Genomic DNA, 20,541 nt, shown 5'->3' with positions numbered 1-20,541 from the left:
GTGATCCCCGGGTGGTAAACAGTGGTCAGTAACAAGCTGGTCAAAGCTGCTGTGGGTCTAAGGTTACACAAAAGAGAGGAATCAATTTCACCACCAGTATAATATCTCCAATCCAACAATACTACTAATAAATCAGAACTTTACCAGAGATATTTGTACAGTGAGATGGTCCTGGTGAGACCCGGGTTACTTCGCTGTACAATAAACACAACTACTTAAAAACAAGATCCAAAACATTAGGACCACCACAAAAGTCTTGTGGACTTTGGTCCCAGGAAATGAGCAGCAGGTCCTTCAACTTCTGTACATTACAAGGGAAGATATACACAGGGACACACTACACATCACACCTATGGTTAAGGCCCTACGTTAACCTCATTGTTGTGAAATTCAAACGTTAAGGTTTGGGTTTAGCGTTTTAACGTTTTTCACTGGCGTAACATTCAAGTGTCTCATGTTTGCTGGTTAATCTGCACTATGATGCGTCCTAGCGATCTTACGGCAATTCAGTTAGCAATCGCTTAGTCAAAATGTCCAAGATGCTGAAGTGTAAAGCAGCTAAAAACACAACACGATGCATTTGTTGAGTTTGAATCCCACCCGGCCGGTGGATAAACGCGTGGTGTGTTCGATGTGCTCCACGTGATCGATTGTGTAATCAAACCTACTGGTTCAGTAATCTGACCAAGTGCTGACCAAGGGGAACCGACCCAATCCTCTCAGGTGGAGCGGCGGTGGCATCAGGAGGCGCAGTGGGAGGTGTGTGTGTGTGTGTGTCATATGATGCAGAACGGGATCGGAGATATGTTGGGCTAACCTGATTAGCTGGATACAAATAGCAGCTTTTTACTACAGTTTGTTTTGTGTCTCTCGCCCGGTGGAATCACCTGTACCAGGTACGCAGCTCTGGACACACAGCACCATGATGGAATATTACACTACTGTAAACGTGGAGGTTTGAGCCTGGTGGATTATGGGATATTGAGTTTTAATATTGTTTTGCACATTTTGTTACATGATTTAAAATAATAACTGAGCTGATTTTGTGACCTGTTATGAGGTCCCGTCTCGATCAGAAACTTCTACTGCGTGTTCCAGCTGATGCTATGTGATATACTGCTGTATTAATATGATAAATTTAATATATACTATTATAATTAGCATATTTAAATGAGTGTTTTATTAATAGGACACATTCAGTATAACTGGTGCAGTAGAATACGTTTACTGTACAATCTACTAATACACTATATGGACAAAAGTATTGGGACACACCGTCTAATTCTTGAATTCAGCCACGGCAGTTGCTTTCAACTTTGTAGAAACAGTGTAGGGAAGGCCCTTTCCAGTGCCAGCATGAAGCAAGATTTATAAACATGAACAGCTTTGGAACGAGCCATACATATGCAGTATGGCTTTTAATTGAATGGGCACAAATCCCCACAGAAATACTACAAAGTCTTGTGAGAAGCCTCCTCAAAAGAGAGGCTGTCTTTCTAGCTGAAAAGATCACACAGACGTCGCTCTATTTTAATACAGTACGTTTTTGAAAAGGGATCCGACAAGCTTATGGTGTCCAAATATTTTGTAAACATTTATTTTATTTTGACTCAGACTCACTGATCTGCAACGATGAGCCCCAAGAACGTCATTTTCAAAAAAGCCTGCAAGGACAAATCGGTAAGTGGCTTACATTTTTTAAGCTGTTTAACTAGTTCATATGAAACAAATCTTACACACATTTGTTAAGAATGTAAATGTTAACATCAGTGACCTGACTAACGGCCGGTCAGGCTCCTATACAGACAACTATAGGCTCGTCCGAGGGAGGGAGGGTCTGAGGGAGTCCACAAGACTGCAGTTATGACCTCTGCTGGCTGATCGATTGGTGCATGAATCTCTGTGCGCGATACGGATCTCCATATGCACCCGGTTCGTGTCGGAGGGGGCGTGTGTTATTCACGGGTCTTGCCGATTAGGAGTGGAGGTGGAAATACAAATTGGGTAACTGGAAATGACTAAACTGGGAGGAAAATTGGAGAGAAAATGCAAGTATAAATAACCTGTGTTATGTTTGACAGGTTGCCGTGTACATGGGCAGACGAGATTTTATAGATCATGTCGGCTCAGTGGATCCAGTAGGTGAGAATCGTTTCCATGCTTGTGTTGGTATTTATTTATGTATTAAGTGTTTATGAGTGTAAGTACTGACCTTCTTCTGTCTGGAACAGATGGCGTCGTTCTGATCGACCCTGAACTGCTGAAAGGAAGAAAAGGTACATCACAGCTTATATCATGCAGGGTGGCATTTGTGCAGGGTGGCACGGTGGGTAGCACTGTCGCCTCACAGCAAGAAGGTCATGGGTTTGATTCCCAGCAATCCAAGTCCTTATGAACGTGTGTGTGTATGTGTGTGTGTGTGTGTGCTCTGTGATGGACTGGTGACCTGTCCAGGGTGGGTACCCGGGTACAAACTGGTGCCCATGTCAGTGCGCTCTTAGTGCCCGGGTAGAAGTTGACCGGCAGTAACTTCTCATCTCTGCTTGCTCGTAGCGTACGTCACCCTGTCCTGCGTGTTCCGGTACGGGCGGGACGACATGGACGTGATGGGGATAGCGTTTCGGAGAGACATTTACCTGTCCACCAGGCAGATCTACCCGCCCCTGCAGGACAAGGAGCAGTGTACCCTGACCAAAGTGCAGGAAAAACTACTGCGCAAGCTGGGTCACAACGCGTACCCCTTTTTCTTTGAAGTGAGTACAGACTCTACCCTACCAAATGTAATACATGTACATACTGTATATAAACGTTACATATAGGAAATATACGCCCATATTTGTGCCAGTCTTTCCCACCCTGCAGACTGGAGGCCAGTTTTGTCTGCTAGAGGGCGCCCAGCCGACTGGTAGCAGAGCCGAGATTCGAACCCACAACATTTAATACCATATGAAAATGTATCCTATAGATATGTTTAACACATACACACATTTTATTATGGACATTTAATATATGTTATAAGCTTATATCTTCATACTGTATATCCAGAGGATACATGTATGTTATAATAATATATCACCTTACAGCTAACATATGTGGAAAAACCATTATTGATATAGGGTATTATTGATATTTTTCATATGGCCAAACGTATTTAGACACCTGATTATAGTAAGCTCTGTGTGATCTTTTGAGTTATAATAACAGTTGTCTTCTGAGAAGGCTTCTCACAAGACTTTGAAGTATGTCTGTGGGAATTTGTGCCCATTCAGTCAAAAGATGACAGTATTTGTATGGCTGGACACTGATGTTGGCAAGACAGTCTTAGTTGATGTTCCATTTCATTCCAGAGCTGGTGAGTGGGGCTGAGGTCAGCTCTCTGTGCAGTATTTATGTGGTCTTTATAAAGCTTGCTTGTGCTGGAACAGGAAAGTAAAGGGTGTCCCAATACTTTTGTCTGTATAGTGCACATTCTGTTTGTCTAATTCTTTTTGTCTCTTGTAGGTTCCTGATAATCTGCCGTGCTCGGTGGGACTGCAGCCGGCTCCTACTGACGTTGGCAAGGTGAAGCTACTTACTCCAAACTTCTAATAAATAAAAAACATACGGGGCGTCTAGTTTTGAACTATTAGTTATTTTTATTGGACTAAATAAGTTATTTGTGTCTTGATTTCATGATTTCTCCACAGCACTGTGCCGTCGAGTTCGAGGTGAAGGTTTTCAGTGCAGAGAACCCCGACGCCAAAGTCCGCAAGCGGTCAGCCGTAAACCCTCGCTCTCTTATAAACCCCAGTAATCAGCTTTCACATTTATCACACCGTGAATTCCTCCGTCTGCAGGAGTACGGTGCGTCTGATGATCCGGAAAGTCCAGTACGCTCCAGAGAAACCCGGCCCGGCGCCATCAGTCGCCGTCACGCGCGACTTTCTGATGTCCGACAAACCTCTGCACGTGGAGGCCAGTCTGCAGAAGCAGGTGAGCTATCGAAGGACGTTCATACGTTCAGAAGGAATTTGGGTTTGGGAAAGGGGGTTCATTAGCGCACATGTGACCCAAATTTTACCCCAAAAATGTCCAATGCGACCACGTTGTGGTTCAAAATCGGGCATCTGGGTAGAATTTTAGTAGTAAAGCATTGAGCGAACCCAGAACTGCCCTCTAGTGACCACATCCTGCCATTAAATGTGTTATTAATGTGTGTTACAGCTACAATAAATTAGTTTTTTATACCTTTATTTTCTAGCTGGATCAATAATGTAAACACTTTTTTAAAGTGTCTTTAGGCATGATAATGCATGTATACACTATATGGCCAAAAGTATCTGGACACCTGACAATAGTGACCTCTATGTGGAGTTTCTTCATGTCTTCATGCTGGGACAGAAAAGGGTCTTCCCTAAACTGTTGGAAGCACATAATTTTCCTTATACTGTATAATTGATTAATTAGTTGTAACTAAAGCACATGAAAAGTATAAAGTATAATATTTAATACCACTTTTATTCCACTGGTTTTGAATCACAATGTTCCAGTGTTTAAATAAATTGTGAAATTTAAATGAAAGTGTTTATTTAATAATTAATACAAATGCCACACTAAAACTCATTTTAAATAATGAACAGGTTTTTTAAATGTCGTACAGACTTATTATCACGGGGAGCCGATTAAGGTTCGAGTCAACATCAATAACGAGTCCAACAAGACCGTGAGGAACATCGTCCTTTCTGGTGAGAGCAGAAATGTTTACGTACTTAAAAGTTTAATTATGTCATATTATATTAAATAATACCATCATTTCCCTCTGTATGTGTTTGTGTTTGTGTGGTTTTCCAGTGGATCAGATAGCCACGGTTGTTCTGTACTCTAACGACAGCTACATGAAATCAGTGGCCATAGAGGATTCTGGGTAAGTCATCAAATAAATCAGTTTGAGACCTGTTAGCATGTTGGAGATTCATCCAGGCCAGAAAGGCTCTGTTCTTTGTTCTCTTGAGCAAAAGTATTCACACCTCGACTAAATACATGCTTGCACACACACAATCACATATCTGAGCCCAAGTATTCACACACACACCTCCACCAAATACATGCTTGCATACACACAATCACGTATCCGAGCAAAACTATTTACACTCCCACCCCACCAAATATGTGTTTGCACACACACAATCACCTGTCTGAGCAACAGTATTTACACCCCAACAAGGACATGCATGCATACACACAGTCACATATCTAAGCAAAAGTATTCACCCCTGCCCCAAACCCTTGCATACATACATTCACACACTCTCTCACCAACCCACTCTCTCAAGTATTCAACCCATTACACACTCCACTACTGCTGAACTCCAATCACACTCTGTAATACTGTTTGTGCCAGGGACTCTTTGGGACCGGGGGGTAAAATGGAGAAGGTGTACACGCTGCTCCCCTTGCTGGCCAATAACAAAGAGAGGCGAGGCATCGCGCTAGACGGTAAACTCAAGCACGAAGACACCAACCTGGCGTCCACCAGCATGTGAGCTGAATGGTTTCGCTGTACACGCTAACGACAGCCTCACTTGGTGGTCCAGACATCGTTCTCATGTTTCATTGTGTGTTTCTATAATGCAGCGTTAAAGAGGGCGTCCTGAAGGAGGTGTTAGGAATTCTGGTGTCCTACCGAGTGGTGGTGAAGCTCATCGTGGGCGGGTGTGTACCATCCTACTAAAATCTCACACAGAACTACAGGTCGGTGACAGATTAATGGAAAACCAGAAAACTGGTTTCGAGCTCTCGAGTTTGAATCTCAGCTGTGCTATCAGCTGACCGGGCGCCTACAGATGGAGAAATAAACTCCAGTTGGCCACGGTTCAATAAAGCTTTGATCAAATAAGAAAAATATTTGAGTCATGTGACTCATATAAGTGTGCCAGTCCACCAAGAAGACGGTGCAGGCATAAATATTGACCCCTACGCTGAGAAGGTTTGATTTGTTAGTTATTCAGACTGATCGGCTAATTAATATGATCTAACAGTTTTGTCCTGATGGGTGTGGTCTTTTCCAGGATGGCATTGCTCCCATCAACAGTGCACAAGAGGCCACAAAATATTCAGCACTCATCACTAATATCATTCGTTTGGTTGAATAGTGTTTTGTCAGTTCAGTAGACTTGATGCCAAGCTGCACTAAGGCAATTCTGGTGGCTCCTGGGGGCCCAACACCTTTCTAAACCACTTGATATTGGTTTTCCTTTAATCTGTCCCCTGTTTGAATATTTCTACTCGCTACCTGGTTCAAGGTCCTAGGAATAACATATTTTTTTTCATATTTTTATCTTTCATAGCCTGATGGGATCCAGGTAAGTCTTGGAGCTAGACATATTTTAAACCCAATTACTGCAAATTAAAATTGTTGTTTTTATTTTTCCTCCTCAGTGAGGTGGGCTTGGAGCTGCCGTTCCAGCTCATGCACTCGAAGCCTGACACAGGTACGTTATACAGTCGCACCATTTCTAAATAGGTGAAGCCGACCACCCCGGATTGGTCTTTCTTCTGGCTGCTCCTGTATTTAGGGGTCGCCACACCGGATGTGGTCAGCATACCAGATTTGGTACAGTTTTTACGTCAGGTGCCCTATCTGATGCAGCCCTAATATTTTTTCCGGGCTTGGGACCTGCACTGAGAGCGCACTGACAAGCTGAGAAAGGTTGCCAGAAACATGATCAAATTTAAATTAAAAATGAGAGCTGATATTTCAAATGCGCCGGTACGAAACTCGCCTCTGCCATCCGGCAGGCTGGGCGCCTACACGAACAACGATTGGCTGTTGTTCATACAGGGAGGGAAGAGCCGGATAGGGACTCTCTCATAGCAGATGCAATTACGACCTCTGCTGGCTGATTGATGGCGTCTGCACAGAGTAGAGGAATAATAAGTTGATCAGGGTGTGTCTCTCCGTACACAAAGCTGATCCGCATATGAACTCGCCTTGTGCAGGTGAAAAGATGCAGTCTGCGTGTTGGAGGGGGCATGTGTCAGTCACGGCTCTCCTCAATCAGGGTGTAGTTCAGCATCAGTAGAGAAGAAGCATGATGCAAAAAAGGGTGTGTGTGTGTCTGTGTGTGTTGGTATTATGCATTATTAATAGCATTGTGTATTTAACTCTCTGATGGTCTCGTCTTCTCTCATTTGCCTCCTGAAGTAAGAGAAAGGTCAGTCCACCCCTCACTACTACGTTTATTAAAGTTTATTGTTTATAAATTGCAGTACAAGTTGTGTTATGATCGGTTTATTAATATTTTTGGCACCGCTTTATCCTGGTCAGGGACGCGGTGGGTTCGATTCATTGAACGACAGTCTATCACAAAGCACACACACACTTACACACATCATTGTACTTGTGGGATGGAACCGGAGCACCCGATAGAAACCCACATGGACACAGATGAACATGCAAACTCCACTGCTTGGCTGCTTGCTTTATCTGTTTATCTCTGATGTTCTTTATATGTTTATTTATTTACCCCGATATGGTACAGCGAGCTGGACGAGGAGATGGTGTTCGAGGAGTTTAAACGCTCCAACCTGAAGGGCATGACGGAGGACGAGGAGGAGGGAAATATTTCTGCTGGTGAACCATGAGGAACCTTCCAGGAACCCCTCGCTATCTGCAGAACATGGACTTTTTAAGACGATGCCAGGCTGTCGCTTCATGTTGAACCTCATTTAGTGAGATGTTAAATTATGATTTTCTAGATGATACCGTGTAGGGCTGTGTACCTGGTTTTCTGAACTTGTGCTTGTGATTAGATGGAACATTTTAATCAGCTCTGTATTACAGCTTCGTATCTAAACTAATAAAATTCTGTCAGAAAACTAGCGAGTTCGACTGTCAGCTCTGTGTACAAGGACACTGATTGGCTCGTCTGTCGGGTTGGATGCCGGAGAGGATTCATCGTGACTGCTGCAGTTACGACCTCTGCTGGCTGATCGATGGTACTGCACAGTGAGAAGGGGGATAATGGAGATCGGTGCGTGACTCTCATGACTTAAAACCTGTCATGAATTTGCATTTCAGAAAATCTGCTGGTCAAAAAATAAACACATTTAAAGGGATTAATTTTGTAGTTTAATTTCACTGAGCGTTGTGATTTGGCCTCCTGGTTCCTCCTGGTTTTGTTGTCCCTGATTATGATCAACTTCTGATAATGACTAAATATAGAAACAATACACCCCTCCTTGGATGATCCCCATCAGCGGATTGGCTTTGCTAAATTGAAAGAAAAAGGGGGTAAATGCATAAAAAAATACTCAAAAAAAGGTATTTTGCCAAGGTCTGGGAGAAACTTCTGCTCCAAAAGTGGCGCCTTAAGGCTTACATTATATAAACTTACATTATATAAACTTACATAATACAACGTTATTACAACTTAATGTAATATAATGTAATAAAGGGAAAACAGGAAAAATTTAAAGTCACTGTTAGTCACTTAAGAGCTTTATAGAGAACGTTACATTACACAGTATTCATGATAAAACTGTTTTATTTAACAGTATGTAATATTATCATTAAATTTAAAGTTATAGAAATTTTAACAAACATAATAGATATACAGTATAAGGCCAAAAGTATTTGGACACCTGACCAGCTTGTTAGATGCCCCATTATTAAAGCAAACAATATTAAAGTTTGAGAAGAAGATAGCGATTGAGACTTTTGTCCCGATACTCTTATGGATCAGAGACTAGTTCTTATCAAACACAAAACTAAAGTTTAGGATTAAAGCTACCAGAGATTTTTCCAACATTCCAGATAAATATGGACACTAGCGAGCTTGACCACACGACGTGTTTATGTAGCGTTCGGCTCCTCGACTGGACCCCAGCTGTAGGTGCCACTGATGGGCTCAGGCACTTCCCGGGAAAACGGTTCATCACAGCTATCCGGGTACAGCAGAAACCCTGAAAACGTGCTGCTGCTCTCGCTGTTAGCGAACATACCGTTAGTGTTGTTGTCTTTGACCTGGAGCCAGACTTCATCGCCCCTGTTGAGGTGCAGGACGACCTGCTGGGAGACCAGACTGAGGCTGACCGACCCGGTGCTCTTCACAACCGGGATGAAGTTGTGGAAGAGCCCGACTTTGAGTGCTCTGTTGGAGATGAACAGATTGTAACTGAAGACGTACGTGCCATTAACGACGGCCTTATAGACGCCGGTCGGCGGGTTGTAGTGAAGCTCTGTGTTGTAAATCACCGTCCTGAAGGGCACCGGTCGATCAGGCAGCGGGTAATTGTCAGCCAGTCTCGCTAAAAACCCAGACTGGATGGCGGGCGAGCAGGGGCCAGACGGACCTGGGATTCCCAATTCTCCCCTGTCCCCTTTATCTCCACTCGGCCCTATAAGCCCTTGGGAACCACCATCGCCCTTTTCACCTTTTGGCCCTGGAGGCCCCTGATTTCCAGCATCACCTTTAGCGCCATCCTTGCAATCGCAGAGTCCTCGTTCACCTCGATCCCCTTTCTCTCCATCGACTCCTGGGACTCCAGGCATGCCCAGTTCCCCTGGATCACCCTTCTCGGCTTTCGGCCCCGGTGTTCCGGAGGATCCGGGCAGGCCCCTCGGCCCAACCGATCCTGGCAGCCCGACTTCTCCTGGAGGTCCGTATATGGAGACACAGGATTCGGGGCATTCCCCGGGTGGACCAGGAGGCCCTTGGTCCCCTGGTCTGCCTTCTATCCCCATGTCTCCCTTATCACCTGAGGAACAAGGTTCATATGAGCAGCTGAGATGCCTTCGGGGTAATTTTGTATTGTATGTGCCCTTCATTGGGACGTACTTACCCTTGAATCCTCGCTCACCCTTCGTTCCTGTCAGACCAATCAAACCCTGAATCCCTTGTGCTCCTTCCTCACCCTTCTGACCTTTATCATTGAGAGTAGAACATTATAAAGAGTATTATAAAGTGTAAATCTGGTCAATTCCTTCCACCCACTAACCCACTTTCTCCCAACTGCCACTGACCGCTTCTTTTTACCAGCTAGGGTTAGGGTTGGCCTCACAGAGTACCGTATAGCGTACAGAGAGCCACACACAGGTGCTCGGCTGGTACCACAGCTGCGATTCTAACTCAGATCTTAGAGGTTTTGGGCAAGAGCATCAAACTGCTGCCCTACCCAAGCGGCAATCAAAACCCTGAATCCATTGTTCGCCTTCTTAACCCTTACTGCCTTTAACATTGAGAGTAAGGGCATTGGGTGTTGCAGAGCGCCAATCTGGCCAATCCAGAGTTTATTTAAAGCAATGGCATAGAAGAACCATGTTTGGTTTCCAATAGAATCATAGATTAATCACCACGGCACCAACTTATTGGCTACAGAAGCAAAAGTGGTTCCTAAGCTGATGTTGGCGAGGGGTAAACATGCTTTCTAAGCTCAAAGACACACAACAAGGATAACAAACGAAAGGATTTTTATTTACCCTTAATCCCTGGTCGACCTGTAAAACCTTGCTGACCTGGTGGGCCACTGAGGCCACGAATTCCCGGGCTGCCAGGTAAACCTGGTGAGATAAAGATGACACAAACCACATAATCAAACGACGTTGAAAAGACTCTGAGAGGAACCAGAGCAAAATACCTGTAATAATCATAATAATGACCTGGAAGGCCTCGGTCTCCTCTGTCTCCCTTCGGACCGACGTCGTTTCCTTTACACAGGGAGCACGTGCAGAACCAGGGCACCTGATCCGCCGTCGGGGGCACCGGAGCCTCCAGGATCATATTGCAGTACGTCAGGTCTGGCGTATCAAACATGCGAGATCCTTGAGTTTGATTCCAGGCTGGAGGTGACGGTGGTAACGGGTAACCTTCAGGTGGCAGAGGGTAGTTACCCGACGGAGCCGTCATGCCACTGGAGGTGTCGAACGGCAACCGGAAGCCTTCTCTGATCTGGGGAGAGCCACCTTCCATTGGGGGGGCATCATCAGCCGGTGATGGACGACCTCCAGATCCTTCAAAAAAACCTTTAGGGGGACTCGGCCGGTCACGTGAGCCGGGTGGAGGGGGTGTAAACTTCACGTCGTCCGTTTTTCCATCTATGAACATCCCTGCTGAAATAGCTGATGAGGCCAGCAGGCAGAAAACCACATCCATCATCTGGAAGAGAGGCAAGTAAAGATAAGTGGGGTGTTCCATAATAATAGTGTGCAAAATGCAACCGCAAAGCCCCTATTTACACCAAAAACCTGAGATTTGATATTTTAACTTAGCACTGTTGCCTTGTCAAGAAGGGCCTGGGTTAGAATCCAAGGTGGAGCAGTCCAGGTCCTTTCTGTGTGGAGTTTGCATGTTCTCCCCTGTGTCTGTGTGGGTACGCTCCGGTTCCCTCCCACAGTACAAAGACATGCAGTCAGGTTAATTGGAGATACAAAACTGCCCCTAGGTGTGAGCGTGTGTGTTTGCGCTGTTATGGACTGGCGACCTGTCTAGGGTTTCCTGCCTTCTGCCCAGTGAACAGTACCCACCATGACCCTGACCAGGATAAAGCAGTGGTAAGACAATGAATGAATGATTGATTCACACTTGTAGTAGGTAGGTGCACTTGTCAGTGCGCTCTCAGTGCAAGTCTCAAGCCCAGATAGAAATAGGAGGGTCACGAAGGGCGTCCGGCATAAAAACTGTACCAGATCTGCTTTGGCGACACCTGAATATACACTGGAGCAGCCGAAAGAAGAAAATAACAACTGGGAAGTTTACTGACTATGATCAGAAATGTTTGGCTAAACGAGACGTTATTGTGTTTGATATACGGACCAGATCTGCAGTGGCGATGCTTAAAACACCAGAGAAGCCAATAAATAAATAAATAAAATAAAAATCTGTGAAACAGAGACTAGTAACGTCCAGGCGTCCTAAGTTAAAGTGCAATGAGAAAAGGGCTGAATTGTTCTTAGAATCATGTTAACAGAGTTAACAGAGTAAAACGTATCTAATATGTTAAAACAGTGTTAATTAATGATTCAATTACTTGCAAAATGCTTGTAAACTAAAGTTTCATCACTAATAACAGCCAATGAGACCAAATAAAATCCACATTTTGGCAAAAATGCACTGAAACAAATGTTGGATTGTTTTTGCTTGTTGTGGAGGTGATTAGCATGAGAAGGAACACATACTGTAAATAAACTAGTTTTAAGTAATATACATGGTACCATATATGATGTATATATTATTGTATGTAAAATACATACTAAATACACACCACAGGTACAAAAATAATCCTTAAATGTGCAGTTTAAACTTTAGGTTCTATTCCTATTGTACTGTTTTTGGTACAAATAGGAACAGAAAGTTAAAAAATTAAACATCAGTCTTAATATTTACTAAAACACATTAAAATTAACAGCTTTTGTTTACCGTGCATGTGCATTTTCAAATAGTCATTAATATAAATGTAACCTGTTTTTAATATCTAATCTATTTACCTGCATTTTGTTAAGAAAAGGAACAAAATGTTTATCAATAAACTAGTTAGGATCAATAAATGTGATTTACAGAAAGTCTTAAACAAATCTTACCATTTTTAAGAAGTTTATCTAAATCTGGATGAAATGCTGCAAACTGAACCGTCCGCGCATCCACCTGATCAATTTATACAAATGAACTCTTTTAAACAGCCTCTCACGACGTGACCATCTCCCAGTGGAGGGACGTGGACCCGGGCCAAGGTGTGATAAATAGAGCTTCTCCTCTGGAGAGCCGGGTGACATTCGACAGCGTGTCCTGCACAATGAGGAGCAAAATAATGGTCAGATCTACTAAATCCTTTCCTGCTCCACCCACGGGTTTCAGATAAGAGACGATAGACTTCAACGGGATCCTTTTGAGACCAATAAAGCTGGAAATCGACTCATGGTGACCTAATTTGTACCCAGTGTGATCATTTACACCTATTAAGCTTGATTTATAAACAAAACTGCAGAAATTTTGAGCTTGATGTGTGTAATATGCAGTGGGAGCCAAAACCTACTGGATGCGAGTGCATAGTCTGGTGTTAGTGGCTCAAATTGATTATTACACACTGTTAGATATTTTAAGTGTCCATATACCTTAAAATATCTGCAACGTATACACTTCTGTACCATTCTGCAACGTATACACTTCTGTTCCTGCAGATAGCGTCAACCACAGAGCCGTTCTGATCCTGTTTTTAACATCTTGTTCTACCTCACCTCTTCTAACTAAACGTTAAGCCTGTTCTAGAGATTTCTGTTTCTGTATCAGCTCTTGTAGAACTCAGAATGATCAAAGGCGTCTTCTTTTGATGTCTAGACAGTTTAAGCACCACTAGCATAAGCAAGTCAGGAGGTGGTGCAATAATATATATGTAGGTTCGAGATTTAAGACCTTAATATGACCATAAAGTGCTTAATGTATATACAGTACAGGGCAAAAGTAGCTCTAGGACTAGTAATCAGAAGATTGATAACATTGCATGTTATGTAAGGCACTTTTGTTCTCTTTATAAGACTCATAGACGGTGCATAAAGGTTTTGGAAGGTTTAAAAGGTCACAATCGTCCAACATAACACGTTTACATAACATGCTTATACATTTAGACCTCACATGTTTTGTAAACCAAACATCATCCTGACTGTGAATCAAGCCAGGTCCGGCGGCTCTCGGGTCAGCAGAGCCTCGTGGGGACGACCACACCTCCGCCCGAGCACGAAACCCGAGATCTCCGTATTCATCCTCTAGAAATGATTCGGAACTTAAACGGGACACGTTAAGCCGATACAAGGCTCAGAGATAAAGAGCACAATGAAAGATGAATGTCTGCCCTGAATGTTCGTCCTCGTTTCCACACAAACGCGCTTGGTTTGCTTTTTCTCTGGATGATGTTTCTATTGTTATGGGAAACTCTGGGTTTACACACGTCCTGCATGCTGGTTTTGTGTGGAAGAGTGTCAGCCTCCCAGTCACTGTGTATCACAGACGCTTCCAATACCCGTATAAAGGTTTACCTCTATGTTTTTAGCTTTAGTTATACCATCATCTGCAAAATACTCATAATTCTTGGACACCCCTCCCTTCTGAACAAAGTGTTTATGTTTACTTCCAGACAGGTTTATTACAGCTCTGGTTGTTTCTCCATCAAAGGACACCAACAGCGATACCTTGAAACTCGACGTTAATTGGTTCTGGGAGTGGCATCGAGTTTTAAAGATGTTTAAGGTATTTTTTCCCATAAGGATGTTTGGGAAACCTGTTCATGCGTCCATAGTCCTGTAGAACTGCATATATTTTAGGCTCATGTAAAATAATGAGGTTGTTTTTGACACTTTCACACTGAAAATAGCACAAATATAATATAAACACACTGAAATACAATTAAAAACAGTTAACATACAATAGAAGCTGCACTTTAGCTTTACTTCTTTATTGTTTTCTGACACTTTTTAATGGTGGAGATGCTTGATTTTGGAATACCGTATTCTGTTCAGTACCGGCGCATTCACATGAGAAGTGACAAAACCGCTTTAATGTGACTTATTGTAGTAAAACAGCGAGTGAGGAATGTGATTAGTGGAGGAACTTATGAGCGGTAATAATGAAGAGAAGTTTAGTGCTCCTGTCTTTATTTAGACTCTGGGAGAAGCTGATTCTGATTCTCACAGTTTCTCAGAAGCTCGAGCTGTAACACAAGTTTAAAAGTGAAACAGGGAGGAAAATCCAGACAAACACAGATCCACTGTTTTTCCACTTCCGCTCGAACAAAGCCGATAATGTCTGTGTGGACGCCCGACCGATAGCACTGCTGAGATTTGTGGGCTAACAAACACTATATGGACAAAATATGTGATCAGTCAATGATATGAAGGAAATTATATGCTCCCAATGTTATAGCAGCAGTTTAGGCAAGGTCCTTCCCTGTTACACTATGACTGTGCTCTATAGAGACATGAAGAAAGATTCGGTTTAAAGAAACTCCAGTGGCCTGCACGAATGTTACACTCAGATTAGGTCTGGTTTGTGAATTTGGACTGACCAGAGGTTGGTGGGTAGGAAGAGACTCAGTAAACAGATCTTAGTTAGTCATTAACACAATTTCAACAGCACATCAACCATTCCTGCACTTAAACTATCAACATGTAAGTAAAATATGTGTTATATTTCACTTTCAGGATGTAGTTTAACAATAGTTAATGGTCTGTTTCTGTAGATTTAGCCGTTATATAAGATATATATATATATATATATTAAATGCTTTTCTATTGTGATAGTGTTCAATATTTTAGTCACCGCTAAAATGTCAATGGACGCTTGCGCTGTTTTGGCCTTTGGGCAGATAAGACGCAAGTAAAACAAACGTATAGTTACTGTCTGATCCGTGTTTCTACATGTAGATAAGGACTAAGGAGGAATAAGACGGTGTGGGTCACATTATATTCAGTTTCTGGTGAGACACGTCCGTCTTTATCAAACTGGACGGTAATTTTCTAATAATTCTGATTATAATAATCAGAATCAATTATAATTTAATCTAAAACGTTCAATAGCTTGTATATATCATTAAAACTATCATTATAAAATGATAAATCTAACATCTTAAACCCACCTGATGTTTTTATATAAGGAATATTAGAAATATGAGATGCACTATATGGACAAAAGTATTGGGACACCCCTTTAAATAGTTTAATTCATGTGTTTTACCCACAACAGGTTAAAATAGATGTAGTAAATCAATTATATATATGAAATTATATGTTTCAAACTTTGCAACAACAGTTTCGGGAAGGTCCTTTCTTGTTCCAGCGTGACTGTGCCCAAATAAAGCTCAATAAAGACATGAAGAAGCACACAGACCTTGACCTCAGCCCCACCGAACAGCTCTGGAATGAACCGGAGCATCAACATCAGCGCCCAGCCCTACAAATGCTGTCATCTTTTGACCGAAGCAGCACAAATTCCCATACACAGACATAATACTGACTGTCGATCTAGGTGAAAGGGTCATTTTATGACTGTTTGTTTTTTAAATGGGATGCATAACAAGTTTATAGTCAGGTGTCTTTACTTTTGGCCCTATAGTGCACTATAATACAGATTGTGGTCTGTTCATGTTCGCAGAGTCCGCGTCAGAGACAAAAATGGCGAGGACGTCTCTCCTCTGCGCCGCTGTGATTTTCCTCTGGGCCGCTTCTGCCGTCAGCGTGTCCGGTACGACCTGAGAGTCCAGAACATCCAGAGAAGTTCCAGATTTTTCGGACTGCGTACCATTTTCAGAATTATTGGCAACTTTGCTAAAATAAAAAACAAAACAGTGTAAATACTGAACCCAGGGCCTGGTTGAGTTTGCTTTTGGTGTTTTTCCACCCCCTCCATTCCATTCACACCTTATTAACCCTGATCTGGTTTGTTCTGTGTCTCAGTTTTCTACAGCAGCCCGAAGGCTCACGCGCTGCTGCGTTCCAGACGGGCCAACAGCTTCCTGGAGGAGATTAAGCCCCCGTCCCTGGAGCGAGAGTGTATGGAGGAGTTGTGTGATTTTGAGGAGGCCAGAGAGATCCACCAGTCGAGAGAAGCCACGGTGGGTCGTCCTTTTTATATTTCACATCTGAGATACCTTACAGAGGCCCTGCTAGAAATATTAAAGTAGGAAAGACGAGCAAAAGAAGACATGGCAGCGTGTTATAGGCAATAATGCCATGGCTGTGAGGACCGTAGATGATCAGAGCACTGGTGTATGTTACTACACGACATGCTACAACAAAGAACCCAGAACACTGCTTCAAATAGCTGTACATAATATAAATGATTTTCTCCCCAAAAAATGTAGTTCCACCACAGTTTTGTATTTGAATAGCTGGTTTTGCCAGAGTTAGGGGGGTTTATTCTTATCTGGCAACCAAAGGTCAGCAAAGTGATACAGCTATAGAAAAAAAACGTAACCAACAATCCCAGTGGCCAATTCCCGCGTCTTTTGCGTGGACATCTCTTGGAATCTCACCTGAAGTTCACTTTCCAAGGCCTCAGGACACTTTTCTGTCAGGAATGCAATTGATGGGTCCTCGACTGACAGTTTCTGAGTAGAGGTTTTAAGGGCAAAGTACTGTTAACATTTCTTTATAATATTTCGGGGGGCTAATGAACCTCCACTGGTGCTGCCTCTTCTTCCTGAGATCATGTGATGACGTGTAATACATTTGTTCTCATTACAGTTGGAGTTCTGGACTGTATATGCAGGTCAGTATTGGTTTCTTTTAGGGTTGGATCGTGTATATTCTGGCACCAGGCGCTAATTTTATTCCTTCCTGTGTCAGATGGCAACCAGTGCCTCCCAAACGCCTGCCAGAATGGATTTTGTGTGGACCAGTTCCAGTCGTACATGTGCCAGTGCAATCATGGGTTTGAAGGGAAACACTGTCACATACGTAAGTTCATTTTACCAACGTTGTTCCAACTGTCCGTTACTTTGTATTAAAATATTAAACATTATCTAGCTAGCAAGCAACTTTGCAACAGATGAAATATTCGTTCATCACATTACATTATCTCTGTCTTTTTACCATCCCCGGCCATTGGGGTGCACACTTGTCAGTTCACTCTTAGTGCAGGTCCCATGTCCAGACAGAAATAGGAGGGTTGCAGACCAGATCTGCTGTGGTGACCCTTAAACATGCACAGGAGCAGCCGAAAGAATAAATAAATAATCGGGACATTTACTGCCTGTAATCAGAAATACTAAACAATTTAGCTGAATGGCTGAAGTGGCTAAATGACACGTTCTTGTGTTCTTGTGTATTCGGACACCGATCTGACCCTCAGGTAGCACACACTTCAACTGCTCGCTGGACAACGGTGGCTGTGATCATGACTGCTTCGAGAAAAAGGACAAGACAGGACGTTACTGCACCTGCGTCAACGGATACAGACAGCAGGAGAACGGCCTAGAGTGTGCGCCCATAAGTACGGACAAACCGTCCCGTTATTCACATTATATATTTTATATATTTTATTTATGTCCTGAAGGTCATTGTTACACACGTTCTCAGATCTCTCATCATGACTTTATACAGCGTGAACAAATAATGTGAGGGTGGTAAATAATAACTGTGACACGGTGTTAAAAATAATTAACTACAATTTTGTCCTGAAAATAAATGTTTAAACTACACTATATTGCCAAAAGTATTTGGACACCTGACCATGAGTTTGTCGGACACCTCATTTCCAAAACATTTACAGTTTCAGTTGATGCTTTTATCCGAAGTGACTTAGAGTTCCTTCAATTCTGTATACAACTTGAGCAAGGGCCTTGCTCAGGGGCCCAACAGTGGCAAATTGACAGTAGTAAGGCTTGAACCTGCAACCTTCTAATCACTAGTACTAGTGAGCAACTTAACCACTGAGCTATGAGAAGGCTTCTCACAAGATTTGAAGTATGTCTGTGGGAATTTGTTTCCATTCAGTCAATTTGTATGTCATTCAGAAAGCCTTAAGTGATGTTGTTCAGTGGGGATGTGGTCAGGGCTCTGTGCAGGTCACTAAAGGGACTTCCCTAAACTGTTGCAGCAAAGTCGGAAGCAGATATTGAGTAAAACTCTTGAATTCAGTAGTTAGAATTGAATTCAGGTGTACAGATACTTTTGTCCATGTAGTGTGTACAGTGCCGGTAATTTTGAACCTGACTGTGGGGATTGTAGGTCGAACCGTGTCTCTGATTTTCAGATCAACAGTCCTGTGGACAGATCTTAATTGCCAAGTCATCCTACAAAAACAAGCCTCTGTCACAAACAAGTCTGACGCCCTGGCTCATCGGGGGGGAAGTGGGCAAACGGGGAGAGAGTCCCTGGCAGGTATGATTTTTGGATTTGTAGTTGCATCCCGAAGCGTAGTGTTCCTGTAGAACCTTTAAGGTGACTTGATTACATTGATGAAGACGTGATAGGTTTTATGTGTTTAAAGAGCTGCTCAGATTGAGTCAGTTTAATAACAGGTGTGGCTTTATGTCCTGAAATGTGTGTGTGTGTGTGTGTGTGTTTAGGCTCTCATATTGAACCCCAGAGGAGATTTCCACTGTGGCGGGGTGCTGATCGCTGAAAACTGGGTCCTCACCGCTGCTCACTGCCTCGAAGCTTATTCCCGCTTCAGCGTCAGACTCGGTTCAGTGACCTTTGATTAATTTTAAACATGATGCACAATTTATATAAAGTACACTATATGGCCAAAAGTATTTGACCATGAGCTTGTCAGACATCCCGCTTCAAAATCAATGCGACCTTTATATGATCTTCTCAGCTAGAATGACAGCCGCTTGTCTAAAAAGCTTCTCACTAAACTTTGAAGTATGTCTGTGCGTGGGAATTTGTGCCCGTCCAGTCATTTGATGTTCCAGTTCATTCTGAAGCTGTTGAGTGAGGATGAGGTCAGGGCTCTGTGCTGGCCACTGGAGTTTATTTAAACTGAGCTCTATATAGAGCTACAGTCATTCTGAAACAGGAAAGGACCTTCCCTAAACTGTTGCTGCAAAGTTAGAAGCATATATTTCCTTTAAATAATTGATTTATTACACCTGTCAGTAATTGTCGTGGCCGAAACACATGAATTTAAAAATTAGAAGAGGTGTTCCAATACTTTTGTCCATATAGTGTATTTTGACTTATTTAAAAAGACTTGCAGGATGTCCTGAAAGCAGCAGGAACAACAGTAAACAATGTACTTCACCACAATCGTCTCCAAATTACCTTACACAATATCAGAAATACTAAATGACTCTTCACTCTTCTTCGTAGGTGACTACAAGCGGTTTATAATCGAGGGATCCGAGATGACCATTTCTGTGTCACGTATCGTCTCCCACCCGAACTACGACAGCGTGACAGTGGATAACGACATAGCCCTGCTGCGCCTGGCCACGCCGGTGAAGTTAAGCATGTACATCGTCCCGGCGTGCCTGCCGAGCCGCGAGCTGGCGGATCGCGTGCTCCACCTGAACGGCACCATGACGGTGGTGACGGGCTGGGGCATGGAGAGGGAGGGGCCAAAGCCGTACAGCTCGGACCTCAAGCACATCAACATACCGCTGGTAGAGCACTCGGAGTGCGCCCGTCACATGGTCAACAACCTGACGCAGAACGTGCTGTGCGCCGGGTCCATCGGGAGCGTGAAGGACGCCTGCAAGGGCGACAGCGGCGGGCCCATGATGACGCTCTACCGCAACACGTGGTTCCTGGTCGGCCTGGTGTCCTGGGGCGAAGGCTGCGGACACTTGGACAAACTGGGCATCTACACCAAAGTGGCCAATTACGTGGAGTGGATAGAAGGTGTGAAGAAGGAGCCGCTGAGCCGCTGATCTGTTGACCGAAATGAACCAGCGAACCCGGTTGTGCGCGCTAATAATCAGCAGTTTTTTAAGTGTTTGTAAACTGTATACTGACCCCCCCCCCCACACACCCGAAAATGCTCAAAATATCCCCTGATATACTGATGTTAAAATGATAAATAAATATATTCCACTTATTGGATTTGTGTAATGTTAGGATCCTTCAGTGTT

At 43.3% G+C, this 20,541-nt stretch overlaps 3 protein-coding genes across 5 annotated transcripts; 2 read left to right on the top strand and 1 right to left on the bottom strand.

Annotated features, from left to right (window-relative positions):
* The first annotated feature begins 1,632 nt into the window (after positions 1–1,632).
* saga (S-antigen; retina and pineal gland (arrestin) a) lies at positions 1,633–7,623 on the top strand. The gene is made up of 15 exons (XM_062988119.1): positions 1,633–1,680; positions 2,082–2,142; positions 2,232–2,276; positions 2,554–2,753; positions 3,502–3,561; positions 3,687–3,754; positions 3,837–3,972; positions 4,640–4,724; positions 4,831–4,903; positions 5,381–5,518; positions 5,614–5,691; positions 6,327–6,341; positions 6,418–6,470; positions 7,184–7,193; positions 7,521–7,623. The coding sequence occupies exons 1-15, from the start codon at positions 1,633–1,635 to the stop codon at positions 7,621–7,623; spliced, it is 1,173 nt and encodes a 390-aa protein (XP_062844189.1).
* Positions 7,624–8,807: 1,184 nt separating this feature from the next.
* Positions 8,808–11,132, bottom strand: LOC134302248 (collagen alpha-1(X) chain-like). Its single transcript, XM_062987283.1, has 4 exons — positions 10,640–11,132; positions 10,460–10,540; positions 9,823–9,903; positions 8,808–9,738 (listed from the first exon to the last, which is right to left on the bottom strand). The coding sequence occupies exons 1-4, from the start codon at positions 11,130–11,132 to the stop codon at positions 8,834–8,836; spliced, it is 1,560 nt and encodes a 519-aa protein (XP_062843353.1). The 3' UTR covers positions 8,808–8,833.
* A 3,930-nt stretch (positions 11,133–15,062) lies between these two features.
* Positions 15,063–20,507, top strand: proca (protein C (inactivator of coagulation factors Va and VIIIa), a). Of its 3 annotated transcripts, none has more exons than XM_062988109.1 (9): positions 15,063–15,133; positions 16,116–16,205; positions 16,418–16,575; positions 17,207–17,231; positions 17,309–17,419; positions 17,814–17,954; positions 18,717–18,844; positions 19,033–19,150; positions 19,781–20,507. In XM_062988109.1, exons 2-9 carry the CDS (start codon positions 16,136–16,138, stop codon positions 20,338–20,340), a joined length of 1,311 nt encoding a protein of 436 aa, XP_062844179.1. In that variant the 5' UTR covers positions 15,063–15,133; positions 16,116–16,135; the 3' UTR covers positions 20,341–20,507. The 3 variants fall into 3 exon arrangements, with proteins under 3 accessions (XP_062844179.1, XP_062844178.1, XP_062844180.1); XM_062988108.1 differs by lacking the exon at positions 15,063–15,133 and adding an exon at positions 15,401–15,441; XM_062988110.1 differs by lacking the exons at positions 15,063–15,133; positions 18,717–18,844; positions 19,033–19,150 and adding an exon at positions 15,402–15,441.
* The last annotated feature ends 34 nt before the right edge of the window (positions 20,508–20,541 follow it).

Source organism: Trichomycterus rosablanca, chromosome 25 (assembly GCF_030014385.1).
Source record: "Trichomycterus rosablanca isolate fTriRos1 chromosome 25, fTriRos1.hap1, whole genome shotgun sequence".
Classification (NCBI taxonomy): domain Eukaryota; kingdom Metazoa; phylum Chordata; class Actinopteri; order Siluriformes; family Trichomycteridae; genus Trichomycterus; species Trichomycterus rosablanca.
Note: the sequence above shows the minus strand (reverse complement) of the source record. Positions and strands in the feature narration are given on the sequence as shown.

What these genes read in the sequence shown, in the direction of transcription:
- saga (XM_062988119.1), top strand. Translation starts at nt 1,633, where the DNA reads ATGAGCCCCAAGAACGTCATTTTCAAAAAAGCCTGCAAGGACAAATCG. An exon ending in GACGCCAAAGTCCGCAAGCG is followed by an intron (nt 3,755 to 3,836) that starts GTCAGCCGTAAA and finishes CTCCGTCTGCAG; the next exon opens with GAGTACGGTGCGTCTGATGA. An exon ending in AGGCCAGTCTGCAGAAGCAG is followed by an intron (nt 3,973 to 4,639) that starts GTGAGCTATCGA and finishes AATGTCGTACAG; the next exon opens with ACTTATTATCACGGGGAGCC.
- LOC134302248 (XM_062987283.1), bottom strand. Translation starts at nt 11,132, where the DNA reads ATGGATGTGGTTTTCTGCCTGCTGGCCTCATCAGCTATTTCAGCAGGG. An exon ending in AGGTCGACCAGGGATTAAGG is followed by an intron (nt 9,904 to 10,459) that starts GTAAATAAAAAT and finishes TCAATGATAAAG; the next exon opens with GTCAGAAGGGTGAGGAAGGA. An exon ending in GGGTGAGCGAGGATTCAAGG is followed by an intron (nt 9,739 to 9,822) that starts GTAAGTACGTCC and finishes CTTGTTCCTCAG; the next exon opens with GTGATAAGGGAGACATGGGG.
- proca (XM_062988109.1), top strand. Translation starts at nt 16,136, where the DNA reads ATGGCGAGGACGTCTCTCCTCTGCGCCGCTGTGATTTTCCTCTGGGCC. An exon ending in GTTCTGGACTGTATATGCAG is followed by an intron (nt 17,232 to 17,308) that starts GTCAGTATTGGT and finishes TTCCTGTGTCAG; the next exon opens with ATGGCAACCAGTGCCTCCCA. An exon ending in GGGGAGAGAGTCCCTGGCAG is followed by an intron (nt 18,845 to 19,032) that starts GTATGATTTTTG and finishes GTGTGTGTTTAG; the next exon opens with GCTCTCATATTGAACCCCAG.